This window comes from Rhinopithecus roxellana, chromosome 6 (assembly GCF_007565055.1).
Source record: "Rhinopithecus roxellana isolate Shanxi Qingling chromosome 6, ASM756505v1, whole genome shotgun sequence".
Lineage (NCBI taxonomy): Eukaryota > Metazoa > Chordata > Mammalia > Primates > Cercopithecidae > Rhinopithecus > Rhinopithecus roxellana.
In genome coordinates this window covers 42,812,855-42,837,499 of record NC_044554.1, presented here as the reverse complement: position 1 = coordinate 42,837,499, position 24,645 = coordinate 42,812,855, and the positions used below count along the sequence as shown (strand labels likewise).

The 24,645-nt window shown below is 44.5% G+C and overlaps 1 protein-coding gene across 2 annotated transcripts in view; it reads left to right on the top strand.

The window, feature by feature from the left end:
• Positions 1 to 24,645, top strand: part of CALN1 (calneuron 1) — a 614,621-nt gene that overhangs the window by 569,741 nt on the left and 20,235 nt on the right. For both annotated transcript variants that reach the window (XM_030933416.1, XM_030933417.1), the window contains exon 5: positions 21,891 to 22,047. In XM_030933416.1, coding sequence (XP_030789276.1) covers positions 21,891 to 22,047 — 157 coding nt within the window. The remainder of the gene's footprint in view (positions 1 to 21,890; positions 22,048 to 24,645) is intronic.

The following is a 24,645-nucleotide window of genomic DNA, read 5'->3' as shown; positions in this document are numbered from 1 at the left end:
CCTCGGCCTCCCAAATAGCTGGGACTATAGGCACGCATTACCATGCCCAGCTAAATGTTGTATTTTTAGTAGAGATGGAGTTTCACCACGTTGACCAGGATGGTCTTGATCTCTTGACCTTGTGATCCACCTGCCTCGGCCTCCCAAAGTGTTGGGATTACGGATGTGAGCCACTGCGCTGGGCCAATTTAACTTTTAAGAGTTTCTTTGTTTGTTTTTTAAGAGACAGGATCTCACTTTGCTGCCCAGGCTAGAGTACAGTAGCACAATCATAGCTCAGCCTTGAATTCCTGGGCTTAAGTGATCCTCCCACCTCAGCTTCCCAAGTAGCTGGTACGACAGGCCTATACCACTAAACCCAGCTAATTCTTTTTAGGAGGGTGTGGGGGGCATAGAAACAGGGTCTTGCTATGGTGCCCAGTCTGATCCCAAATGCCTGGCCTCAAGCAGTCCTCCCGCTTTGGCTTCCCAAAGTATTGGGCTCCAGGCATTCACCACCACGCCTGGCCTCGTCTTCTGATTCTTCATACTCTATTTGGTCTTTTTTTTTTCTTTATCCATGTTTTATCCTGTATTTTCCATTCCTTAAGTCTCATGGCTGTCACTAGATTTTATTCCACCCCTCTCCTTGCTTTAATGTTTCTATGGAATCATGGCTTGTTTTGTTGAGCGTCTCCATTTGCCACATATTTTTCTTCCTAAGTGAGGATTTTCCTCCATGCATTGGTTGTTTTACCCATTTCTTAGCACAATGGGCACTCATCCTTGTAGTTAACAAATATGGATCTAAGGCTCACATGTGCTAAGTAGTATGGAGATAAACCCCCAACAGGGCATGGTTGCTCTCCTGTAGGAATTCACAGTCTAATGGACAGAACAAAAATGTCAGCAGGCAATTCTCACACACCATTGCACGTGCTCTATTAAGGTTGTGTAGAATAACATGGATCACATGTGAGAGAAAACACATCCAACCCCTAGAACTCTAGAAGGCTTGCCAGAGAATGTCAGAGAAGTTGAGGCCTGAAGGAGGAATCAGTTTGGAGGAGGACACAGTCAGAGAATGGTGTTCCAGACAGAAAGACTAGGCAAAAGCCCGTGGATGTGGATGAAAGAAGGCCTGTTGCATAGAGCAGCCACTAAGTAGAACGGTTGGCATACAGGGGATCCAGACGTCGTGGGCAGGACACAATGGCAAGGCCAAATGATATTATAGAAACACTTGGAAGTGGGCGAGTACGTTGGCTCACGCCTGTAATCCCAGCACTTTGGGAGGCCAAGGCAGGTAGATCGCCTGAGCTCAGGAGTTCGAGACCAGCCCAGCCAAGATGGCGAAACCCCTTCTTTACCAAAATTACAAAAAATTAGCCTGGCGTGATAGTACAGGCCTGTAGTCTCAGCTACTCAGGAGGCTGAGGTGGAAGGACCGCTTAAGCCTGGGAAGCGGAGGTTGCAGTGAGCCGAGATTGTGCCACTGCACTCCAGCCTGGGGGACAGAGCAAGACTCCATCTCAAAAAACAAACAAGGAAACAGTTAGGAGCTGTGTTTTGGAACTTGGACTTAATGATGAAAGAAGTAAGAGTCGCTGAAGGGTTTTCAGCGGTCACCTTGGCTTCTAGGGACCTTGTTTCTGAATAAGTGCCTATATCTACAAAAGCCACAGTCCCTGCACACAGAATCAAGGTAAATCCACACTTCATTCATTTGCTCAGCACAAACAAATATGTATTTCCTTATTTAGACTGCAATTTGTTGCTGTTTGACTCTTTTCCCTCCCCTTCAATCCCCCATCAGAAACGGCTTTCTTCTCTATCTGAAGATATTCAATAAGATTTACTTGCCTAGGGTCACTGGTGTGGTAAAAGGAACTGTCCAGAATGAGACAAGTCATAGCAGTGACATCTCATCCTCTTGCTTTGCTGAATGTCAGATGGAAGCTATCCAGGGAAGCCTAAAAGCCTACATGACATTCTTTAAATGAGAAAAAAAAAAAAAAGTAGCCACGAGGAACTTACATTTCACTGTTCTCGGGGAGAATTATGAACTGGGCAGCGCCAGCCTCCCACCTGGAGCAAAGATGGACATTCTGAGCCTAAATACGGAGATGAAATTGGCAATCACATCGTTAACGGGCCTATCAACAATAAGTCTTATATTTATATTACTTTGCATTTTTTTGTGGAAGAAAATTTATATTTCTTATTTGTTTATTTACTTTTTCTCTTTGAGACAGGGTTTCACTCCCTTCACCCACACTGGAGTGCAATGGCGTGATCTCGGCTCACTGCAAACTCCACCTCCCGGGTTCATGCGATTTTCCTGACTCAGCTTCCTGAGTAGCTGTGACTACAGGCACGTGCCACCGCACTGCACCTGGCTCATTTTTGTATTCTTTTGTAGAGATGGGGTTTTGCCATGTTGCCCAGGCTGGTCTGGAACTCCTGAGCTCAAGTGATCCGCCCACTTCCTCCTCCCAAAGTGCTGGGCTTACAGATGCGAGCCACAACACCCAGCCTCTTACTTTATTTGATCTTCACAAAAACACTTTATAAGGTGGATAAGGAAAGGGATTTTCATTATTATGGTTTAATTAATTAATTATTTTGAGACAGAGTCTTGCTCTGTCGCCCAGGCTGGAGTGCAGTGGCACAATCTTGGCTCACTGCAATGTCTGCCTCCTGGGTTCAAGCGATTCTGCTGCCTCAGCCTCCTGAGTAGCTGTGATTACAGGTGCACGCCACCACACCCAGCTAATTTTTTTGTATTTTTTAGTAGAGAGGGGGTTTCACCATCTTGGCCAGACTGATCTTGAACTCCTGACCTCATGATCCACCTGCCTCGGCCTTCCAAAGTGCTGGTATTACAGGCCTGAGCCACCGTGTCTGGCCCTATTCTTTTTATCACTAAGATTATCTATTAAATGAACTAGGAAACAGATTCCAAGTCATTAAATGACCTGCCTCAGGGTACGCAACAAGTTAGTGGCAGAATCCATCCTGGATTATGAGTCCATTAGCTCCTAACTCAGGGTCTGCATTTATGTGCATGAGGAGGCAGAGGACTTAGCTGATTCATTTCATTTTCTGGGACAGCTGCAGCTGCCAATAAAAGCGACAAAAAGGAGCTTTGGATGGGGAATCAGGCCGTGGATGAGTTCTTACCTCTGTGATAACAAACTGAATGACTGTTTTCCTTCACTTTTTATGTGTGGGCCACAGCAAAATGAAGACATGTGATTTGGGAATAAAAAGAGTTCTATCCACATAACAACCACATGTTATAAATAACATCATCTCTATTTTTCACAGGGAAGCTAAGGAACAGAGAAGTTTAGTAACTTTCAGTCAGTCACACAGCCACTATGTGATGATATCTGAACAAGAACCAAGTTCACGGACTTTTTCTCAGTTTGTTCCTACTAAGAACTTATTCATTGGCCAGGCATGGCGGCTCACACTTGTAATCCCAACACTTTGGGAGGCCGAGGCTGGTGGATCACTTGAGGTCAGGAGTTCAAGACCAGCCTGGACAACATAGTGAAACCCTATCTCTACTAAAAATACAAAAATTAGCCAGGCATGGTGGTGAGCACCTGTAATCCCAGCCATTCAGGAGGCTGAGGCAGGAGAATCACTTGAACCTGGGAGGTGGAGGTTGCAGTGAGCTGAGATTGTACCACTGCACTCCAGCCTGGGCAACAGAACCAGACTCCATCTCAAAAAAAAAAAAGAACTTATGGTTGGCACAGTGGCTTATGCCTGTAATCCCAGCTACTCGGGAGGCTGAGGCAGGAGAATCACTTGAACCTGGGAGGCAGAGGTTGCAGTAAGCTGAGATTGTGCGATTGGATTCCAGCCTCAGCAACAAGAGCGAAACTCCATCTCAAAAAAAAAAAAAAAAAAAAAAACGGAACTTACTCATGCACAAATACATACATATAAAAAGACGGAGAGAGAGACAGACAGACAGACAATGGCTTCTTCAGTAAGTCTTCATCTTCACTCAGATCTATAATACATGCTTGTCTGTTTCACATAAAATGAACCACTTGAGAACACTGGCACATCCTCTTCGATACGCAATGGGGAATTTTCTCTGTTGTTTATTCTCAGGAGTGCTGTGAGGATATGAGTACTTTTCCTTTGCCTTGTTTGTTTCACATTTCGTCATCCCCAGACAGTGCAGACTGCAAACAGCTCCCAGGTATTGAATAGAGTGGGCTCCCTGTTGAGAACTCCACCTGAATCCGACTTTACTGTAGAGGCGTGTTCACATCTTACCCTCAGGGCCCAAACCAGGCAGTCCAATAGCTGTGCAGCCACCCCTAGTAAACCACAGCCTACGCTGTGTCCAGACTTCTGATGATGAGTTACTTCCAGACAGAGTGAGCTCTTGACATAAAAGCCCTTTACTTTACAGACAACAACCAAAATAAATCTCTATTTATTCCCTGTTGCTCTTACAACAAATTATCATACACTTTGTGGCTTAAAGCAACACGAATGTATTCTACATTTCTGGAGGTCAGAAGTCTGTAATCAATTCCCTTGGGCTGACACCAAGGTGTCTTCCTGGAGGCTCCAAGGGAAGAATCCATTTCCTTGCCCTTTGGCGGCTTTTGGTGACAAGGCGGGTGGCCGCTTGCCCCATCTTCGTTCCCTACAGGGCCTTCTTCCTTCCCCCACAGGGCCTTTTCCTCTTTAGTGAAATCTCTCTCCCCCAGTCTTACGTGATTACATTTAGGGTTGTGAACCCCGAACATTTGAAACAGGTCTCAGTTAATTTAGAAAGTTTATTTTGCCAAGGTTAAGGACGCGCACCTGTGACACAGCCTCAGGGAGTCCTGACATGTGCCCAAGGCGGTTGGGGCACAGCCTGGTTTTATACACTTTAGGGAGGTGAGATATCAATCAATATATGTGGCCGGGCACGGTGGCTCACACCTGTAATCCCAGCACTCTGGGAGGCCAAGACGGGAGGATCACCTGAGGTCAGGAGTTCTAGACCAGCCTGGCCAACATGGTGAAACCCTGTCTCTACTAAAAATACAAAAGTTAGCTGGGTGTGGTGGTGCGTGCCTGTAATCCCAGCTACTCGGGAGGCTGAGGCAGGAGAATCACTTGAACCTGGAAGGCAGAGGTTGCCGTGAGCCAAGATCACGCCACTATACACTAGCCTGGGCGACAGAGTGAGACTCCATCTCAGAAAAACACACAAAACCCCAAATTACAAATATATATAAATATATATATAGTATATAGTGTATATGTATTATATATTATATATATTTGTATAATATTATCTATGTATATGTATATTTTGTATATATATATATGTGAGAAGTTCATTGGTTCTGTTCAGAAAGGCAGGGACAACTCAAAGCAGGGATGGGGCTTCCAGGTCACCGGAAGGTGAGAGACAGATGGTGGCATTCTTTTGAGTTTCTGGTAAGTCTTTCCAAAATAGAATGGGAGGCAGATTTGCCCTGACCAGTTCCAAGCTTGAATTTTCCCTTTAGCTCAATAATTTTGGGGTCCCAAGGTATTTTCCTTTCACAGGGTCTATCCGCATAATCCAGGTGAATCTTTGCACCTGTAAAGGCCCTTCTACCATGTAAAGTAACCCATTTATAGGTTCTTGGGATTAGGATGTGGATATCTTTGGGGCCACCAGTTGGCTTATCACAAAACACATTTCTTTGAGGGCAGAATGAACTCTGTTCTCTGGAGTTCTCACACATTCTGCCCTCCAGCAGGTCAGATCAAGCCGGCGTGAAGGGCTGAGACACCAGTGAATTATTATTTGGGGCCAAGGCTCCCATCAAGATAGTGGTGGAAATTGGGAGCAGAGAGCCACTAATGGGCTTCTCCTTTGACCTGTCCTCCAAAACCATACCTATAATTTTACCCGAGGAAATGCACTTCAGCATGGTGATTATCTCCATTTTAAAAGGAGAAACGTTTATCTGGCTCCCCCGGTAATACATATTCATTGTGAAAACACGTGCCTTCATCTCCCTTCCAGCCCCAGCACACAGAGCAGACTCTAGCCTCATGGACTTTGCTCTTGCTGGTCCCTGTACCTGGAATGCCTTTCCCCTAAATATCCACATGAATCGACCCTTGCCTCCTCTATGTCCCTCCTCAAATGTCACCTTCTCAATGTGACTTTCCCTGAAGTATTTATTTATTTATTTATTTATTTATTTATTTATTTATTTTTATGTTTTATTTATTTTTTAAGATGAAGTCTCACTCTGTCACCCAGGCTGGAGTGCAGTGGTGCGATCTCAGTTCACTGCAACCTCCTCCTCCCAGGTTCAAGCGATTCTCCTGCCTCAGCTTCCTGAATAGCTGGGACTACAGGCACCCACCGCCATGCCCAACTAATTTTTTGTATTTTTAGTAGAGATGGGGTTTCACTATGTTGGCCAGGCTGGTCTCGAACTCCCGACCTCAAGTGATCTGCCTACCTCGGCTTCCCCAAGTGCTGGGATTACAGGCGTGAGCCCACCATGCCCGGCCTCACTCTTTCGTTTCTTATCTTTACCTATGTTATTTAACTTCTTTGAGCTCCAATGCATTTATCTGTAAAATGGGAATCATGTAGTCTTTGCTTCCTCTGTGAGACTTAAATGAGACCACATCTGCTGTGCTCCTGGCTCAGAGGAAGCTCTGCCTGCATCTAGCCTCTCTGACCTGCCATGAGACAGCCTAGGTGGGGACCAGACACTTGGCATCCAGACAATCCAGTCCCGTGGCCATCCCTTCTCAGATTTGCTGCCAGAGGACCCACCAATGGGCTCAGCTCCCAGACAAGTTGTCTGTATTCACAGGTCTTCATTTAAGTGACACGCCAAGTTGAAATGCAGCCCCCTTTCACTCATGATGTAGGGGAACACCATGTTCCACAGAGCCCAGGCTCTGTGACAAGGCAAAAGCCACAGATGGTCGATGTGACCTGGACTCTGGCTGCACCCTATCCGTATGTGCATCTGGTCGGCATTTCCTCCGGGCTGCAAGAGATCAATTTCTTCATCTGAGCACTGGATGTTAACTTGTGTTCAGGGCTGTGCTTTATAAGAAATGGACATCTCCAAGCACCATAGCAACCTAGTTGGAGACCAGCCTGGGCAACATAGGAAGACCACCTGTCTCTATAAAAAATGCAAAAATTACGTGGACATGGTGGCAGCATGCACCTGCAGTCCCAGCTACTCAGGAGGCTGAGATTGGGGGTCACTAGAGCCTGGGAGGCAGAGGTTGCAATGATGAAATCGCACACTGGGCGAGACCTGCAGGAAATGAGATCAGAGGTGGGAACAACAGATTCACACCTCACTTCATCCCATGCTGGGCAGGCAAGCAGCAAGGCTATGTCAAGGTCCCCTCCAACCTGGTCTGTGGTTGATTGCCTTTGAAGAGGACCAGAGGGAGGACTGCTGGTACAAGAGGCTAGAGTTGGGGTCAGAGCTACTTCAGGAGCAGAGACTGGGGGCACCCCAGCCCGAGGTATTCAAGGGCAGGTCAAAGCACCTTCCTGCCTTCACTCAGAATGATCTTGTGCTCTTTTTCAGAGAGCAAAGCTTTTCAAAGTCAGCCAAGATGTCTGAGTCACATGTCTGCTCCATAGATCTTGCTATTAGTGGAAAATTTCTTGTAGACTGTGGGAGTCAATAGGTGTTCAATCTTCGTTTGGGTGTTACTGGGCATTTTCATCTTTTTCTAAGCTGCCAGTGCATTCTGGGGGTAGACTGCAGAGGCTTAGTCATGTGCCCCGGCCCCATCCCCTTGCTCCCCTGAGCCGATTCCTTGCTGGGCCAAAGAAGGCAGGGAGTCACTTTTCTCTCTGTCCTCCTGTCTCGCCATAGGAAAGAGGAAAGATGTGCAGGAGTCCAAATGGATTTATCCATAGCCCGGCACCTACTGTTTTGGGGTTTTTGTTGTTTGTTTGTTTTCTGCCTTTTTCTTGTTTTTTTTTTTTTTTTTTTTTTTTGAGACGGAGTCTCGCTCTGTTGCCCAGGCTGGAGTGCAGTGGCGCAATCTCGGCTCACTGCAAGCTCCATCTCCCGGGTTCCCGCCATTCTCCTGCCTCAGCCTCCCGAGTAGCTGGGACTACAGGCGCCCGCCACCACGCCCGGCTAGTTTTTTGTATTTTTAGTAGAGACGGGGTTTCACCGTGTTAGCCAGGATGGTCTCGATCTCCTGACCTCGTGATCCGCCCGTCTCGGCCTCCCAAAGTGCTGGGATTACAGGCTTGAGCCACCGCGCCCGGCCCTTTTTCTTGTTTTTGTTTTTGAAACAGAGTCTCGCTCTGTCCCCTAGGCTGGAGTGCAGTGGTACTGTAACCTCCACCACCCAGGTTCAAGTGATTCTCCTGCCTGAGCCTCCCAAATAGCTCACAGGTGCCTGCCACCATTCCCAGCTAATTTTTGTACTTTTAGTGAAAACAGGGTTTCACAATGTTGGCCAGGCTGGTCTCGAACTCCTGACCTCGAGTGATCAGCCTGCCTCAGCCTCCCAAAGTGATGGAATTATAGACGTGAGCCACCACGCCCAGCCCTGTTTTCTGTTTTAAATGTTGCATTTTCTCAATACCTTTACCAGTCTTCCACTTCTTTGCCCAAACTACTCGTCTTCCCAAGCAGTCTTGTCCAAGGTATGTCTGTCTCTTTTTTCTTGGCAGGGAGGGGTCTGTCTGTCTTAGGATACCTTTCATTTCAGTCCTGCTGTTTAATTCCTCATATGGGGAAAATTCTCAGAGGCCTCCCAGCCATGTGGAACTGTGAGTCCATTAAACCTCTTCTTTATAATTACCCAGTCTCAGGTATGTCTTCATTAGAAGAACATGAAAACGGACTAATACAATGATAAAAGCCACACTCTGTGCATTCAGGCAAAAAAGAATGAGAGCTAAGCAAAAGGGGGAAACCTCTTATAAAACTATCAGATCTCGTGAGACTTATTCACTACCACGAGAACAGTATGGGAGAAACGGCCCCCATGATTCAGTAATCTTCCCACTGGGCTCCTCCTACAACACGTGGGAATTATGGGAGCTACAATTCAAGATGAGATTTGGGTGGGGACACAGTCAAACCATACCAATCAGACTCTAGATGTCTCTCTAGTTGCGTTGGCGTCTCCTGCCCTTCACATCTGGACCCCCCTAGGAGGTAGATGGTTGGACCCACCCTTTGGGAAAGGGGTCTGCTTATTTGATAGAAGAGACTGCATTGTTTGCGGTGTGGGGACCAAGGAGGAAGGAGAAGGCTCTGGAAGGAAGTTATGCAGATCTACCGACCTCGGTTGGCCTGGTCACGTTGGCACTCAAGGCAGACTTAAAACATAACTGTATGTTTATACTGTGTACCAAGAGAAATGGGTGAGATCACTCAACTGTGTAGGTAGGACTGTAGCTGGTCAAGATCCCATCAGGATACCCCAGACAACAGGAGTTACTATTGTGGTGAACTGCAACCAATTCTGCTCCCTGGTTAAGAAGTTCTGACCCATTGATGGTCCAGGCAGCTCTCTCTCGGCAGGAAAATGCCTTTTGCAGATAGGCAGAGAAAGGAATAGAGGTGTGAAATATTTTGGAGTTTATTCCGCCTGTCTTTTTCTCCAGAGGAGAAAGAACTGTCATCAAACTCATTCCAGACCTTCTGTGAAAGCTGACATGAGATTGGACTCGCTCACAAATCTGGACAGGAAAGATGTTGGCCCCCAGCTGTGCAGGTCCCTGTATGAGTCAGGGACGAAAAATGGAGCAAAGGCCTCACAAGGCAGCTGGCAGCCAGCAGCGAGCTCTGGCCTTTCGGCAGCCTGGCATTTCATCTTATCGGGAATTCAGACTGCACTGGGGACTCAGGCACCCCTGAGGTTCTCATCACAGCAGGAAAGCAAGTTCAGTTACTCTGCTCTTTCCAGGCAACACGGTAGAGAAGCTGAATGTGAGAAGTCCACCTCCAGAGAGTGCTCCCCCTGGCCTTCTCCTGGATTTTGGGGGGACACTGAATGAGGAAGGGGAAACAGGCAGGGAAGACTGGGCTGTGAAGGAAATAGAAGATTAGGTTTAGTCATTCAGAAAACATGTATTCTGCATACATTATCCAACCTCTTGGCTCTTTCCCCACTCTAAACAACAGAGGGGCCTGGCACCTGGGCAGGAGCATTGCTTGAGTCCAGGAGTTCGAGATCAGCCTGGGTAACATAGCGAGACACCCATGATATGGTGTGGCTGTGTCCCCACCCAAATCTCATGTTGAATTGTAGCTCCCACAATTCCCACCTGTCGTGGGAGGGAGCTGATGGGAGGTAATTGAATCATGAAGGCGGGTCTTTCCCGCACTAGTCTCATGCTAGTGAATAAGTCTCATGAGATCTGATGGATTTATAAACAGGAGTCCCTTTGCAAAGGTTCTCTCTTTTACCTGCCACCATATAAAAAGTCCCTTTGTTCTTCCTTTGCCTTCTGCCACGATTGTGAGGCCTCCCCAGCCACATGGAACTGCGAGTCCATTAAGCCTCTTTTCTTTTTCTTTTTCTTTTTTTTTTTTTTTTTTTTTGAAAAAATAGTCTCACTCTGTCACCTAGGCTGGAGTCATGTGGTGCAATCTCTGCTCACTGCCACCTCCACCTCCCAGGTTCAAGCGATTCTTCTGCCTCAGTCTCCCAAGTAGGTGGGACTACAGGTGTGCACCACCACACCTGGCTAATTTTTGTATTTTTGGTAGAGACAGGGTTTCACCATGTTGGCCAGGCTAGTCTTGAACTCCTGACCTCGTGATCCGCTTGCCTTGGCCACCCAAAGTGCTGGGATTACAGACGTGAGCCACTGCCCCTGGCCCAAGCTTCTGTTTCTTTATAAATTACCCAGGCTCGGGTATGTCTTTATTTGCAGCAGAAGAACAGACTCATACACCCCATCTCTACAAAAAATATAAAAAATTATCCAGGCCTGGTGACATACACCTGTAATCCCAGCTACGCAGGAGGATCGCTGTAACCCAGGAGGTCAAGGCTACAGTGAGCTCTGATCTTACTACTACAGCCTGGGCCACAGAGTGAGACCCTGTCTAAAAAAAAAAAAAAAAGGGAGAGAGAGAGAGAGAGAGAGAAGAAACTAGAGAAGCTTCAACAACTTTGTGGGGGAGATTTGTATGATTCTAGAATTTTATGTCCAAATAAATTGTCTGTCATGAGAGAAGGGGAGAAAGGTATTATCAGAATTCTAAGAACGCAGAAAATGTAATATTCACAAATGTTTCATGTCAACTAGTTTTAAATGTTCTCTAGCAGATATTTGGATGACAATTAGGCTCTTGGGGTAGGGACAGTTATTAAAAAATGGTAGTGAGCATTGGAATCAATTAAATATAATGAAGTAGCAGGAACTGTTATAAATTTTGTCACAAAATTAAATGCAGACACCGAATACTATTCTAGAAAAAGATGCAAATAGTAGAAAATGTGTCATCATAAATCTCAAATTAAATTTACAAAGACTGAAAAGCATGCAGCAAGAGGTAGGAAAATAAAGGGTCTATGAATCTTCTTATTACATACAAGAAAAAATGACAGGATGCAATTTAGTTTCTTGAATTTGATAATTTAAGAAATGATGGCTTAAGTCATGCATTTCACAAATGGAAAAATGTCCAGCAGTATAAGCAAAACTAAAACGTCCATAGGTTTCTTACGTAAAAGAGAAAACAAACCATAAGAACCAGAAGCAGGCTGGGCACAGTGACTCACACCTGTAATCCCAGCCCTTTGGGAGGCCAAGGCGGGCAGATCCCCTGAGGTCGAGAGTTCGAGACCAGCCTGACCAACGTGGAGAAGCCCCATCTCTACTAAAAATACAAAATTAGCCGGGCATGATGGCGCACGCCTGTAATCCCAGCTACTCGGGAGGCTGAGGATGGAGAATCTCTCAAACCCAGGAGACGGAGGTTGCAGTGAGCTGAGATCGTGCCATTGCACTCCAGCCTGGGCAACAAGAGTGAAATGCCATCTCAAAAGAACCAGAAGCAGGAAATAAAATAACAAAAGTACAGCCAAATATGTTGATTACAATATATAAAAATGGAATTAGACTCTACCATTGGAAAGCAAAGAATCTCAAATTAGATGTCTTTAGAATCCAATTCTAGCCTCCTTGTAAGAGACATACCTCTAAAACATAACATTAAAAAGTTTAAAAACCAAGAGAAAGGCCACGTGTGGTAGCTCACACCTGGGGTCATAGAACTTTGGGAGGTTGAGGCGGGCAGATCACTTGAGCTCAGGAGTTCAAGACCAGCCTGGGCAACATGGCTAGACCCCATCTTTACAAAAAATACAAAAATTAGTTGTAGTCCCAGCTACCCAGGAGGCTGAGATGGGAGAATTGCTTGAGTCCAGGAGGTCGAGGCTGTAGCAAGCCATGTTCACACCACTGCACTCCAGCCTGGGTGACACAGTGAGACCCTGACTCAAAATAAACAAATAAGTAAATAAATAAAAATTAAAAAAAAATAAAAAACTAACAACAGCAAAAAAAAAAAAAGTGAGAGAAACAAACATTTGGCACAATTCACACCAAAGGAAATAAGCATAGCTGTACTGATATAAAAATAGATTTTTTTCCAAAAGGCATTAACAAAGCACTAAAATATTTTTTAAAGACTGTGTGTAATGATTGGTATGGTTTGTCTGTGTCCCCACCCAAATCTCATCTTGAATTGTAGCTCCCATAGTTCCCACGTGTTGTAGGAGGGACCCAGTGGGAGATAATTGAATCATGGAGGCCGTTTCCCCCACACTGTTCTGGTGGTCGTGAATAAGTTTCATGAGATCTGATGGTTTTATAAGGGGTTTCCCCCTTTTGCTTGGTCGTCATTCTTTTTTGCCCGCTGCCATGTAAGACGTACCTTTCACGTTCCACCATGACTGTGAGCCCTCCCCAGCCATGTGGAACTGTGAGTCCATTAAACTTCTGCTTTAAATTACCCAGTCTCAGGTATGTCTTCATTGGAAGAATATGAAAACGGACTAATACGATGATAAAAGTCACACTGTGCATTCAGTAATGAGGGCCACCTACCTGTTCATCTTGAAGTCCTCTGAATGCATCCCTCAGGGCTTTCATACCCCACACACTCTTCTCGGGTGGTGTCATCTTTCTTATGACTTTATCATCATCTGTATGCAAATGAATGCTAAATATGTATCATTAACCTGTATCTATACATTCTACTGCCTCCTAGGATGTTCTACTGGGCTGTCCCTCAGGAATCTTCAAAGAATGCATCCAAAATTTATCATGTAGCCTTTCTTTCTAAGCCTATCCATTCAGCTGAACGTAAAACCCACGTGTCTTCCTGGATGGCCCATTTTCCTTCACACGCCACACACAGTGATACATCAAGTCTTATCAACCTCTCTTTTACACAGCTGTTGAACTCTCTATCTCCATAGCCTACTTCAGTCCCAGAATCTGTTACTTCAATAGCCTCCTGTCTGGTTGTTGGGACCCTTGTATCAGCAAAGGGTAATTTTTCTCAAGCTCAAACCTGATCAAGTAATTTCTCTGATGAAAATGTTTTAGTGGATAAAAATACAACTCAAAGATACCCAAAAGATAAAACCAAGCCCTGTTCCTGAAAAAACTAAACATAGAATTGCCATATGATTCAGCAATTCTGCTTCTAGGTATATACCCCAAAGAGTTAAAAGTAGTGACTGGAACAGATACTTGTACACCTACATCCATAGCAGACACTTGGGCTGCTTCTTCTTTGTGTCTATTGTGACTGTGGTATGTCCATACAACGGAATGGCCAATGAAAGGCTCAGGCTGTGATCAATATTTGAAGATATTTATTCTAAGCCAAATACTAATGACCAACGGCCTACGATACAGCCCTCAGGAAGTCCTGCGAATATGTGCCCAAGGTGGTCAGGCTACACCTGAGTTTTATACATTCTAGGGAGATGTAAGATGTCAATTAATACACGTAAGATGTATATTGGTTCAGTCCAAAAAGGTGGGACAACTGGAGGTTGGTGGGTGGGGAGCTTCCAGGTCATAGGTGGATCAGTCATTGGTGGGTTCTGATTGGCAGTTGGTTGATGTATTATCTAAAGACTTGGAATCAATAGAAAAGAATGTCTGGCTTATTATAAGAGGTTGTAGAGACCAAGGTTTTATTATGCAGAGGAAGCCTCCAGGTAGCAGCCTGCAGAGAGAATAGATTGTAAGTGTTCCTTGTTCTATCAGTCTTACTCTGTTTTATTTAATGTTAGTTAATTGAAACATTAATTAACGTTAATGTTTGGGCCTGAATTCCAAAAGGGAGGAGGGTATAATGAGTCATGTTCAATTCCTCCTTCCCATCACAGCCTGAAGTCATTTTTCAGGTTAACTTTGGAATGCCCTTGGCTGAGAAGTGGGGTCCATTCAGACGGTTGTGGGGCTTAGAATTCTACTTTTGGTTTACAGAAAATGGTCCAGCCTTAAAAGGGAAGGGAATTCTGACACATGACACAACATGGATAAACCTTGAGGACATTATCTAAGTGAAATAGACCAATCACAAAAAGACAAATATCGGCCAGGCACGGTGGCTCACGCTTGTAATCCCAGCACTTTTGGAGGCCAAGGCAGGCGGATCACGAAGTCAGGAGATTGAGACCATCCTGGCTAACATGGTGAAACCCCGTCTCTACTAAAAATACAAAAAATTACCCAGGCGTGGTGGTGGGCGCCCGTAGTCCCAGCTACTCAGGAGGCTGAGGCAGGAGAATGGCGTGAACCCGGGAGGCGGAGCTTGCAGTGAGCCAAGATTGCACCACTGCACTCCAGCCTGAGCGACAGAGCAAGATTCTGTCTCAAAAAAAAAAAAAAAAAAAGACAAATATCAAATGATTCCACTTATATAAAGTACCTAAAAAAGCCAAAGACACAGAGAAAAAAAAATAGAATGGTGGTTGTTGGGTTTGCAGTGAGGGAGGAATGAGGAGATAGTGTTTAATGATAATTAATAATAGTGTACAAAGTTTCAGTCTGGGAAAACAAAGGACTTCTAGAGAGAAATAATGGTGATGGTTGTATGACAGTGTGAAAGTACTTAATGCCACAGAACTGTACACTTAAAATGAATAAAATAGGCCGGGCATGGTGGCTCACGCCTACAATCTCAACATTTTGGGAGGCCAAGGCATGCAGATCACTTGAGGTCAGGAGTTCGAGGCCAGCCTGGCCAACATGGTGAAACCCTGTCTCTACTGAAAATATAAGAATTAGCTGGACGTGGTGACAGGTGCCTGTAATCTCAGCTACTCAGGAGGCTGAGGCTGGAGAATCACTTGAAACTGGAGGGTGGAGGTTGCAGTGAGCCAAGATCATGCCACTGCACTCCAGCCAGGGAGCAAGAGTGAAACCCTGTCTCAAAAAAATATAAAATAGGGCTGGGTGCAGTGGCTCACGCCTGTAATCCCTGCACTTTGGGAGGCCGAGGTGGGCAGATCATCAGGTCAGGAGATTGAGACCATCCTGGCTAACATGATAAAACCCCGTCTCAACTAGGGATACAAAAAAATTAGCCAGGTGTGGTGGCGGGTGCCTGTAGTCCCAGCTACTCGAGAGGCTGAGGCAGGAGAATGGAAGTGAACCCGGAAGGCAGAGCTTGCAGTGAGCTGAGATCGTGCCACTACACTCCAGCCTTGGCGACAGAGCAAGACTCCATCTCAAAAAAAAAAAAAAAAAAAAGTAAATTTTTAGTTATTACATTTTACTGCAATAAAAATAAATACATGGAAACAAGTGGTGATGCATGTCTGTAGTCCCAGCTACTCAGGAGGCTGAAGAAGTAGGATTGCTCGAGCCTGGGAGTCTGAGACCAGCCTGGGCGACATAGCAAGACCCTGTCTTTACAAAAATATTTTTAAAAAATAAACTGGTCAGCTGGGTGCTGTGGCTCATGCCTGTAATCCCAGCACTTTGGGAGGCTGAGGTGGGTGGATCATGAGGTCAGGAGTTCGAGACCAGCCTGGCCAATATGGTGAAACCCCGTCTCTACTGAAAATGCAAAAATTAGCCAGACGTGATGGCGCACACCTGTAATGCCAACTACTGGGGAGGCTGAGGCAGGAGAATTACTTCAACCCAGGAGGTGGAGGTTGCCGTGAGCAGAGACCGCACCACTGCACTCCAGCCTGGGCAACAGAGTGAGACTCCAACTCAAAAAAATAAATAAATAAATAAATAAAATAAGCTGGTCATGGTGGCAAGTGCCTGTAATCTCAGCATTTTGGGAAGTTGAGGCAGTAGGATCACTTGAGCATAGGAATTCAAGTCCAGCCTGGGCAACGTAGTGAGACCCCATCTCTACAAAATGAATAAAAATTTAAAAATAAAAACAAAAAACAATTAAGCTCTTCACCATATCATACAAGGCCTTTACTGACTAGTGCCCCATCCTTCCCACCTTCTCCTGGCTACTCGAAAGCTCAGAATAACTCAACATGTTGTCAGTCAATGAACATGTCAAGCTTTTGCAAATCTATGCCTTGGTACGGCTGCCCCCTGCCATACCTGACCTTCTCCTCTTCCCTCCTTATCCTTTCTCCAACCTCCCCTCATTCACATGGCAAAGTCAGCCCCTTTAGGTCTTTGATAGTAGGCATGTTCTCCAGAAAGCCCCCTCTGACCCACCCCCTATCCCCCACCAGGTGGTGCCAAGACATCCTGGCTTCCCTCCCACAACGTATATCACATTGAATACAAATGACTAATTTGCTTGGTTTCAAGAACAGGATTTATGTCTTGTTCGCTTTTGTATTCCCATCACAGTATCTGGCAGAGTCATTCCCAATAACCATTTGTTAGATTACTATATAAATCTTTTTGCACTAAAGAACAGCCTCATTTAACAAATATTTGAACTATAAGAATAATTTATGGAGAACAAGTTTTCTTCACAGACTTCAATATGCCACTCGTGGTCCTTGACACATCCAGTAGTCCAAAAAAAAAAAAAAAAAGGTAAGTTTATAGAAAAAGATTATAATTATAAGCTTATGGAATATAATTAATAAATATAAATATGGCCAGGCACAGTGGCTCACACCTCTAATCCCAGCACTTTGAGAGGCCAAGGTGGGTGAATCACAAGGTCAAGAGATTGAGACCATCCTGGCCAACATGGTGAAACCCCGTCTCTACTAAAAATACAAAAATTAGCTGGGCATCATGGTGAGCACCTGTAATCCCAGCTACTCGGGAGACTGAGACAGAAGAATCACTTGAACCCGGGAGGCGGAGGTTGTAGTGAGCCAAGATTGCGCCACTGTACTCCAGCCTGGGTGACAGAGCGAAACTCCATCTCAAACAATAAAAATAAAAAATAAATAAATAAATAAATAAAAATATATTTGTATAACGGACCTTACAGAGATTCTACTATAGTGGAAAACTCCTTAGGTTTTCAAAAATAACAGATGTACAGGCCACATTCTCTTCTCTAACTGTGATCCATTAAAAAGAGAAAAAGGTGATGAAAACCATAACTAGAAGAGAGAAACCAGTAAGAGTACAAAGGAGAAATGGGATGTAATAATGATGTAGAGGAATTTAAAATTGCAGGACTAGGGTCCATAGTTGCATACTAATAACAATGAAAATTTTCTGTCTAGTTTTCCAAAAAACTACAACATTCCAAAATTGAAGAAAAACTGAAAAGTAAAATGGACTGACAATCATGGAAGAAAGGCTTGTTGACAATGGGGCCCACATTGTTTTACAGTGATTTTTTTCAAACTTTTAAAAGACAGGTACTGACAATATAGGAGATATATGGAATGCTACTCAAATTATTTTGTTTAGATGTCCTAATACTAAATATTTACCCTAATACTATAAAACATGACCCAGATCTCCAAAACTATAGTTGTTGGTTTTTTGGGTTTTTTTTCTTTTGAGACAGAGTGTCACTCTGTCGCCCAGGCTGGAGTGCAATGGTGCAATCTCGGCTCACTGCAAGCTCTGCCTCCCAGGTTCAAGCAATTCTCCTGCCTCAGCCTCCTGAGTAGCTGGGATTACAGATGCGTATCACCACACCCAGCTAATTTTTGTATTTTTAGTAGAGATGGATTTCCCCATGTTGGTCAGACTAGTCTCGAACTCCTGACCTCGTGATCTGCCCACCTCAGCCTCCCAAAGTGCTGGGATTACAGGCGTGAGCCACCACGCCTGGCCCAAAACTATACATTTTAGAATCTGTATCTTTCCTTATCTTCTCGTTGCTCCTGGCTAATCTTTTGGCCTGATTTCTGAATGACAGCAACCTCTCAACAGGTTAGAGGTTTTCCAGGCACCACCCTCTTCAAGCGTTAGTCATTTTCTGAGCCTTGTTGACCTTGATCTTGCCACTCTTCATCTCTGATCATGGCAGAGGGTCTTGGTGTTCTCATCTGTAAATCATCTTCTTCATGCTTTCTGCCAGGCTTCTCCCCAAAGCCAAATGAACAATACCTTGCTTCCTTACCCAGTATAAAGAGACAGGGTCCCATGAGTTTTCCCTGAGTGTATGTCAAAATTCCTGTCTGGGATCATTAAACTCTAATGCAGAAAACAAGTTCGCTTTACATCTCCCTTTCAGTTGCTCTGAAGTGTATAAATGGCTTTGAACTTGAATCATTTAGATTTTACAGCAAGATTCAGTATCCCAATTTAATTTGTTAGAACAGGGGTGCATAGTTAAAGCAAGGTACGAATATGAATTGTTCAACAAGCAAGTAAGGCAGGAGGATGGCTTGGGGCCAGGAGTTTGAGACCAGCTTGGGCAATATAGCAAGACTCTCTCTATAAAGAAAAAATAAAATAAAATAAAATAAAATAAATTAGCCAGGTCTGGTGTCATGCACCTGCAGTTTCAGCTAGAAGACTGCTTAAGCCCAGGAGTTTGAGGCTACAGTAAGCTATGATCATGCTATTTGCACTCCAGCCCGGGTGACAAAGCAAGAAACAAGAAAGTAAAAGAGAGGAAGGGAAGGGGAGGAAGGGAAGGGAAGGGAAGGGAAGGGAAGGGAAGGGAAGGGAAGGGAAGGGAGGAAGGGAAGGGAAGGGGAGGAAGGGAAGGGAAGGGAAGGGAAGGGAAGGGAAGGGAAGGGAAGGGAAGGGAAGGGAAGGGAAGGGAAGGGAAGGGAAGGGACGGGACGGGACGGGACGGGACGGGACGGGACGGGACGGGAAGGGAAGGGAAGGGAAGGGAAGGGAGAGAGAGGGAGGGGATACCCATAGCGGTCAAAGCTCAGAGCAATTCTGAAATCCTGTCAGACAAAAACCTTGGGGTGAGGAATTTTCCTTCAGTTAGATGCTTCTGCTTCCTAGAAGTGACCCTGGATGACATTGTTCTCCCAGATTCCCAGGAAAGCTGTCCTCTTCCACTGTTCTTGTACTGATTCTATGAGGGCACTGGGCACTTCACCCTTCCTGGGACCCGTGCAACTCATCCTCATAATCGCTTGGACCCATAGGTTGGGAAGCCCAAAGATCTTTTAAACTTTGGAACAGTTATAGTGTCTTTTAATCCAAGAGTGTTGGCTCTTGGCCAGTACAGCTCTCAAGGACTTAGTTATATTTTTATCTGGCTCCAATCAGTTTATGCTAATAAACACATCCACAATTATTTTTGAGACATACCTCTCTCTAAACTTAATAACAGGCTTCCTAGGAGAGTCACTTAACACATCCAGAGATTTTTTAAAGAGGCATTGATTTGTTTTAATAGGGCTGTATTGTTACTTAAAGCATTTCTTTATTTTATCTCTTACTAGTTGGAGATGAGAAACAGTTGTTCCTGGTGCAGCACCTGTAATCTCAGCACTTCGGGGGCTGAAGTCAGAGTACTGCTTGAGGCCAAGAGTCTGAGACCAGCCTGGCCAACATGGTGAAACCCCGTCTCCACTAAAAATACAAAAATTAGCCAGGTGTGGTGTCACACATCTATAATCCCAGTTTCTTGGGAGTCTGAGGCGGGCAACATAGCAAGACCTTTAGTCTCTACTAAAAATACAAAAATTGCTGGGTGTGGTGGTGCGTGCCTGTAATCCCTGTAATTCTTGGGAGGCTGAGGCAGGAGGGTCACTTGAACCTGGGAGGTGGAGGTTGCAGTGAGCCAACATTGCACCACTGTACTCCAGCCTGGGTGACAGAGCAAGACTCCATCTCAAATAATAATAATAATAATAAATTAAATAGCCGGACATGGTGGTGCATGTCTGTAGTCCTAACTACTTAGGAGGCTGAGGCAGGAGGATCACTTGAGCTCAGAAGTTTGAAGTTGCAGTGAGCTATTATCACACCACTGCAAATCAGCCTGGACCACAGAGCGACACCTTGTCTCTAAAAAAATAGAACTAGAAATAGAAAAGAAATAGAATAGAAAAAAATTGAGAAATGTGGGGATAGGAAGATAACAGATCATTACGAGAAAAAAAGAAACAATTGCTTCTTTCAATGCTGCAACACCAGGAATTTCTGAGTTGTTTTTATTTTTGGTTTGCAAATCAACCAATTCTTTCCTGAGCTCATCTCTTTCTTGTCGTGTTCTGTTGGATGCAACTAATTTCAATTGTGAGTCATGGCATTCTGTTTCACAAACTTTTTATCTAAAGCCACAGAACTCGGATTCAATATCTACCTGTCGTCCAGGGTATCACAGGCAACAGTTTTACCAAATGTTTTGCTATTGTATAACAGGGATCTCTGTCTTTCCAGCCTCCGGTCACGGTTTTCTCATTTTTCACTGCCTGGCTGTGGAACCAGTACATTGTATTTTAGAATTTTGGTTATGGTAGCCTCTTGGTTTTATGTACCGATTTCTCTATTTTCGACATAGACCAACAACGGTCTAAGTTACACTGTGGTAGCAAACAAGCCCCACATCTCAACGGCTCATAACAGCACAGGGTATTCCTGATGTGAGCTGTCCATTGTGATTCAGCTGCAAGTGTTCCCCACTTTATCCTCATTCTGAGACCCAACCCGAAGGAACAGCCCCTATCTGGACCATGCAATTCTCATAGCAGAGGAAAAGAACAAATGTTAGACCCACACAATGATTCATAAAGCTGTGAATTAGATGTCATAGATGTGACTTCTGCTCACATTGCATTGGCCAGAAAGTGACACTACCGGCCAGGCGCAGTGGCTCACGCCTGTAATCCTAGCACTTTGGGAGGCCGCGGCGGGTGGATCATCTGAGGTCAGGAGTTCAAGACCAGTTTGGCCAACATGGTAAAACCCCATCTGTACTAAAAATACAAAAATTAGCTGGGTGTGGTGGCGCACTCCTGTAATTCCAGCTACTAGGGAGGCTGAGGCGGGAGAATTGCTTGAACTCAGGAGGCAGAGGTTGCAGTGAGCCGAGATCTCACCACTGTACTCCTCCTGCCTGGGTGACAGAGCAAGGTTCCATCTCAAAAAAAAAAAAAAAAAAAAAGATACATACTTAAACCAATATGGGAATTGCCAGAGTATTGGTAAATTATAAAATTTTAGAGACGTATGCATTATATGAATGGTTTCACCATTCTAGAGTACACGAGATATGCAGGGTTGACAGCAGATGGCTGGGTGAATAGGAAACCAGACTGGTGGGTGGCTTTTTTTTCCCTCCAAGAATCTAAAGTGAAGGGAATATGTTCCACTCTCTACCATCCCAATAAGTCCCGCAAGTTCACGAGTATACTTGGAGCTGAACAGGATGGAAAACTGTTCACCTGATATCCTGAAACGCTGAGACAAGCTTCTGCAGAGCAGCTGTGGGTCTTGCCTATCATGGCCCAAGCCGACTTCCCATCTCCGCATGCTCTGACCATCTCACTACTCTTTATCTCCACAGTTTGACATGCAAAGGATAACTCTGGAAGAGTTGAAGCACATTCTCTATCATGCCTTCCGAGACCACCTAACGATGAAGGACATTGAGAACATCATCATCAACGAGGAAGAGAGCCTGAATGAGACCTCGGGGAACTGCCAAACAGAGTTTGAAGGAGGTAGGTGCCCCTGCTGCCGTCCCCTCCCCAGTCCGGGACAGGCCAATGCACCACATTCTCTATATGAAAAACGTGTTTACACACAGGCTCCTGGGCTGATGTGGCCTTGTACCGAAGCCAAAAATTCAGGACTGAGGTTAAAGATCTTTTTTGCTAAGATGTGGTGGGTTTCATTTTCTCCGCCTTTTTCCTCCGAATTCTGCATTTTTTGCAGAATCTCCCCTGACCCTGCCCTTTCTCTGAAGGCTCTCTGAGGTCTGTGTGTGAGTGGATGTGTGGTTTTGTGCTGTTTGCCTTTTCTTGGTTGTGGCTGTATGGGGCGGTGCAAAGAGCCTATTTTGGCTGTCCAGCAAACTTGGGTCGAGTCCGTTGTGTGAGCTCAGGGAAAGGACAGACCTTCTCTGTGTTTCCTCATCTATAAACATCAGGGTGATTATACCTACTTCGCAGAATTCTTAGGAATGGATGACCTGTATGTTCCCAAATGCACTGGCCAAAAAAAAAAAAAAAGAAAAAAAAGAAAAAAACAGCAGGGACAGAGTCCTCTCATGAACTTAACCAAGTAGTTACAGAAGAAATAAGGTTCTCTGGAGGCCAAAAAAGAGACCCATGTAAGGTTATATATTTTTTTATTCATGAAAGCAAATTTAAAGAAAAAAAAAGAGCCTACTGAATCTCCTAATCGGTAGAGAATTCCTGAGAAGCTAAAGGATTTAATCCTTCTTTTCAATTTTGAAAATCAGAGTGGCTTTAATAGCGCTGATGTATAGAAAAAAACATTTTTAATTACATTAAAACATATAGCAGGCTATCAGCGACTTTTCTGTTCAATGCTGACATTTCTTAAGGAGCTCAAATTGTTTTTTCTTTTATTATTATTATTTTTTGAACATTTAAATAAGTCAGTATACATAGTTTGGAAGCTGTCACATAGACGCCAGAAGGATATATTTGGTTGCCTGGTCTTGTAGCTGTCTCCCTCTGAGCCAGTGAGGGCTGTGGAGGGAGGCTATTGTGCTTGGGGCTGAGCTGGTCCCAGGCACCAGAACTGTCCATGCAAACCCAGGCTCCCATCGGTCCTGTCTTGGCTGAACTGCTGCATCATGGAGCCAGCATTAAATGCCACGACAGGAGGGAACAGGAGATGGCCTATACTCCAAGGTTGCAAACAGTGGGAGAGAGGGAGTAGTGGAAACTGCTGCAAAGCAGAAAGTGATGATCTCTTCTGGAGTCACTCAAATTTAAACACTGCAAAAATGCCACGTGCATCAAACAAAACCCAGTTGTGGTCCTGAAGCTGCCTTGGTCTCCTTGCTGTGACAATGGGGTGATAGCATCAATGACTGTATTTGGAGTGGGAGTCACACTGATCTTATAAGGGTAGGATGGGGTGGTCACAGCCAAGGCCATTTCCAGCAGGACATGCAGGGGTCTTGCGAGGGTTAGGAGGGATGAGGAGGGAAGAGATTGGGAACTGAAACTTGGGAAAACAGCAGACCTGGCCTTCCCAATCCATCTTGCTCTGGGCTGACAGACGATGTGAGCCCCACACAATGAAAGTATATGGGACTCAAGCCCTCTACTGCTAGTGAACACTCTTGAGATGGGTGAAGAAGGGTATTTTTGGGCATCATCACATTTTCCACAACAGCCTTTGTTGGTGGATCAGTGTTTTGTTCAGGGAAATGTCATAGACCTTAGTAATTTGGGAAAGGTCAGGCTATACTGGGAAATAATCTAAATTCTAAGTAAGGCCTTTTTATTTCTCAAAACCTTATACATTAATCAAATAAACGCCTGACAAAGGGGCTACCAAAGAGAAGCCTTGCTGGGTTTCCTTTAATGATTTGTCAATAGCTTATTTATAATTAATGTAATATGATTAATATATAACAAATGATCATTAATAGCAATTATAATATTTATCAATAATAATGCAATTATTAATTATGTTTATTAATAATGTTTATTGATTGTTATAAAATAATTATTAATGTTTATTAATAATTATTACCATAATGGTTAATAATGTTAAGCCACTTAGTGCAGTGCCTAGACTAATAATTATTACCATTATTAATTGCCATTAATAACTATTAGCCCACATACTGCAGTAAGTGCCTTAACATTGTTAATTAACCATTATGGTAATAGTTATTACCATAATATTTAATAAACATAATAATTATTATGGTATTATCTAACTGTGGTTAGGTACCTAACCATCACCTAACCAATAACTAGTGGTAATATTTTTGTTTTGTTTAGTTTTGTTTGTTTTTGAGACAGAGTCTTACTCTGTCACCCAGGCTGGAGTGCAGCGGCACGATCTTGGCTCACTGCAACCTCTGCTTCCTGGGTTCAAGCAATCTTCCTGCCTCAGCCTCCCGAGTAGATGGGACTACAGGTGCCCGCCACCACGCCCGGCTAAGTTTTGTATTTTTAGTAGAGACAGATTTTCACCATGTTAGCCAGGATGGTCGCAATCTCCTGACCTCATGATCCACCCGCCTCGGCCTCCCAAAATACTGGGATTACAGGCATGAGCCACCATGCTCAGACTAATTTTTGTATTTTTAGTAGAGACAGGGTTTCACC